A 4,260-nucleotide genomic window follows, 5' to 3' on the forward strand; every position below is an offset into this window, starting at 1 on the left:
TACAGAATCACAATCCACATTTTCACAGAATTCTGGATGATTTGTATTTACTGTGAACCACGCTGTCTCCTAGGGGATTTCTATGTGCTATCCTGATTGAGAATTACCGATTTAATGGCTGAAGAAGATACGAGGCTCTCTGGATCACCGGGGACAGCACCTACAGGTGAGATCTCTGGTCTGTGACCTCCATATATGTTCCTATACTATATGGGACTCCCCTCATTTACAAGGGAAGTAGAATTTTAAGAAACTACTTTTATTTTACCTTGAGTCTGCTGTTTTAAATACTAATGACATTGAAAACCATATTCATGACACCATCAGAATTAGTATTTCACCAAAATCAGTACCAGAGACTAGTCTATCCATATATGTTAACCATGACACAAAGTCATATACCATGAAGCATGATTTTTCTCTACATGTTTCTCTCTGTAATGTAACCATGCAATGTTCACACATACACTCAGTAATCTCAGCTTCATTAAATAATGTCTGCAGGGTGAAAACCTCAGAAGTGAGTTCAGTGATAGCACTTAGAGAAAAGCTTTCAGCATTCCATAATGTTCTTTCTCTGCTTTGACAACTCCATAACATAGTGGAGTTTGTTGATATTGTCAAGAAGAAAATGTGTGGTGTGTGTGTGTGTGTGTGTGTGTGTGTGTGTGTGTGTGTGTGTGTGGTCTGGATAAGTTGTTTTAAGTCCACACAATACTAAGAACTGATAAATGTCTGTCCTGAGGCCAGTCAACAGACGAATCCTAGCTGAGTAGAGGTTGCACACCTGAGTACAGGGCAACCTGGAGCAGGATTCCTACTCAGGAGAATACACTTTCTCTTACCTTCAGCTGACTGTGGGACACTCATCACATTGAAGAAGGTATTTTTCTGTACTTCCAGTCTGCTGTTCTAAATGCTAATGACTTTGAAAACTATATTCTTAGCAAAAATAGAACTTTTATTTGGCCAAAATCAGTGCCAGAGCTTACTCCAGCTCAAAAATAAGTTAGTCATGACAGGAATTCTTGTAGAAGGAATCAAAGAATTTCATTTTTATGTTTCATTCTGGAGGAATACGTGGAAGTTGGGATGGAGGATGTGAGGGAGTGGGACAGGGATAGGAGAGAAAAGAACTGTGATTGGAATGTAAAATGATATTTAAAATATAATTTTTAAAAATTATTAAAAAGAAGTTCATTTTGAGTAATCAGCATTACTGAACAGAGAAGTATATCAGATCTATCCTTGTAATTTTTATAAGTACAAAATAACATTAGTAACATTGACAAGTGACAAAAATATTGCTAAATGATCAAGTCTGGTGATTATGAATATGGAAAGTATGTTTTGAGACAGGGTCTCACTGTGTTACCCTGGCTAGCCTGGGACTCTATTGAGATTGGGCTAGCCACAGACTCACAAAGGTCTGCCTGCTTCTGCCTCCAGAATACTGGAACTAAAGGAATATACTACCCGCAAGATTTAGTATCGGTGTTGGCTCTTATTTAGTGGGGGTCTGTAGCCTTTAACATTTAAGTAGTCTGTCTCAGACTGAAACACAACCAACATTTATGAACACAGGTAACACAAGTACTATGCCAACGTCTGGCCCTGCTGCAAGATAAAGAAGGACAGGTAGTCTGGTGGGAAGCCTACACGAATCCGTGATCAGACATAGGACGCTGCAAGAGCATGGTAACAGGTCTGAATCTGGTATGAAAATTTTTAATTAGCAAATGTCATATGATATCTATGAAAGATAGATGGGGATAACATAGGTGAAGGGGCTAAAGAGGGGAAGAAATATAGGCAAATGATACAGCAAGTGTAAAATTCAGGAAGCAAGAAAATATAACTTTTAAGACTGGCATTGGAGAAGAGCAGCACACACAGGTATGCCATAGTGCAGGCAACAAAGCATCATTCGTGAACATGGTAAGATCTTTGGATATTGTTGGGAGTTGGCTTGAATAAGAGAAATTAAAACTGTTAAGTCCTTTAAGGTAGTTGCTGAGGTTCATCACATTAAATTACTCAAAGTCTAATGACTTAAATGTTGATAATCTTGTAAACACATTCTTGGCAACATCTAGTTGTCTGGTCTAGGAGTGTGGTGTTGAGATGATGAATGGATGAAGTAAAAGGATGAAGAGGAGGTACAGGATTTACTAGCTTGACAGTGCTAGAAAGAAAAATAAAACTGACACATTTCTTAGTCAATCTAGGCATTTCAGACATTGGATTTATCAGTTCCCCGGTGTCACCCTTACAGAACTGAGTTCCCGGAGTACCCTTTATAAAAACAAGAGCAAAACATGGGCAAGTTGAGAAAGAGCAAAGTGGTATTATGAATTTCATTTGGACCTACTGTACCACATTTGCTTGTGACATATCCAAGAAACTATAACTACTAAGAATCAGGGTAGAGTTCTGAAGGTGACACAGAATCGGCTGACTTTCAGATGTCAGTTTGAGCCACTGGCAGAGACAAATGCATGCATGCATAGGTACATACATACATATGTGGAATTCTTAAAAAATAAAGTTTCAGAATCCTGACACACACCCATGTGTAAGAGATATTAGGAGAAGGAGCCAATTGCAGCTGCCTAGGATGGACATTCAACAGGTAAGGGGAAAACTAGCATGTTTTATGTCACAGGATTATGTTTATGCATAGGAAATGATAGAATATTGAAACACACAATGAGGTTTTTTTAAAGATCATGAGTAATTAAATATAAGTTTATAATTATGGTTTGAGATCAATTGTTTTAAAATAAATAATAAACAAAGAGCCTAGAACTCTATTTTTATTGGGTTTCTAAGGATATATGTTATTCCCCTTAAAGGATCAGGAGAAAGAATATGACAGAAGGGAACCAAACTGTCATCTCCAGTTTCCTCCTCCTGGGCCTGCCCATCCCTGCAGAGCACGAGCACCTGTTCTATGCCCTGTTCCTGTCCATGTACCTCACCACTGTCCTGGGAAACCTCATCATCATCATCCTCATTCTACTGGACTCCCATCTCCACACACCCATGTACTTGTTTCTCAGTAACTTGTCCTTCTCTGACCTCTGCTTCTCCTCTGTCACAATGCCCAAATTGCTGCAGAGCATGCAGAGCCAGGACCCATCCATTCCCTATGCAGGCTGTCTGACACAAATGTACTTTTTAACAGTTTTCGGAAACATGGAGAGTTTCCTCCTAGTGGTCATGGCCTATGACCGCTATGTGGCCATCTGCTTCCCCCTTCATTACACCAGCATCATGAGCCCCAAGCTCTGTGTGAGCCTGGTGGTGCTGTCCTGGGTGCTGACCATATTCCATGCCATGCTGCACACCCTGCTCATGGCCAGATTGTTATTTTGTGAGAATAATGTGATTGCCCAATTTTTCTGTGACATGTCTGCTCTACTGAAGCTGTCCTGCTCTGACAAACATGTTAATGAGTTGGTCATATTTATCATGGGAGGGCTTGTTATTGTCATTCCATTCCTACTCATTGCTATGTCTTATGCACGAATTGTCTCCTCCATTTTTAAGGTACCTTCTGTTCGAGGCATTCACAAGGTCTTTTCCACATGTGGTTCCCACCTGTCTGTGGTCTCATTGTTCTATGGGACGATTATTGCTCTCTATTTGTGTCCATCAGCTAATAATTCTACTGTGAAGGAGACTGCCATGGCCATGATGTACACAGTGGTGACTCCAATGCTGAATCCCTTTATCTACAGCCTGAGGAACAGAGACATGAAGGGGGCCCTTATAAGAGTCCTTTGTAAGAAGAAAATTCCCTTCTGTCTTTTATAGCTGCACTTGATAACTTTGGGAAATTACACCCAATAAATAAACTGTAATAATTTGGGGGTGCTATTCCAGATTTTCCCTTCCATATGAGATTTTATTAAAGCATAGACCATCAATGGCACATTATGTAAAAGAAGGAATGTCTAAGTGTGAAGTTGGGGACAGAAACTATTTTTGTGAACCTAACTGCTCTTCTATTTTGCTTTTCTTTGGTGATCCTGAAAAGGCATGTATTAGATCTACTATTTCAGTGCCCTCCATTCCTTACATCAAAGTCACTCCAGAACTTTATCAGTTTACCTGAGCTCTGCTTTAACTATGGTCTTATTTTTAAATTGCCATCCAAAATCCTAGGTCAATGATAACATCCCAGTATCTCAGCCTCCATCTCCTAACGTCTTCTATGTTTCTCTCTCTGAACAAACCTTAGCTCTTATTCATTTC

At 39.6% G+C, this 4,260-nt stretch overlaps 1 protein-coding gene across 1 annotated transcript; it reads left to right on the plus strand.

The window, feature by feature from the left end:
* Window positions 1–2,871: 2,871 nt before the first annotated feature.
* LOC121456336 (olfactory receptor 1468-like) lies at window positions 2,872–3,819 on the plus strand. Its single transcript, XM_041664421.1, has one exon. The coding sequence runs from the start codon at window positions 2,872–2,874 to the stop codon at window positions 3,817–3,819; it is 948 nt and encodes a 315-aa protein (XP_041520355.1).
* Window positions 3,820–4,260: the final 441 nt, after the last annotated feature.

Source organism: Microtus oregoni, unplaced genomic scaffold (assembly GCF_018167655.1).
Source record: "Microtus oregoni isolate MIOR12 unplaced genomic scaffold, Mior012 000015F_ref0000493, whole genome shotgun sequence".
Lineage (NCBI taxonomy): Eukaryota > Metazoa > Chordata > Mammalia > Rodentia > Cricetidae > Microtus > Microtus oregoni.

What these genes read in the sequence shown, in the direction of transcription:
- LOC121456336 (XM_041664421.1), top strand. Translation starts at nt 2,872, where the DNA reads ATGACAGAAGGGAACCAAACTGTCATCTCCAGTTTCCTCCTCCTGGGC.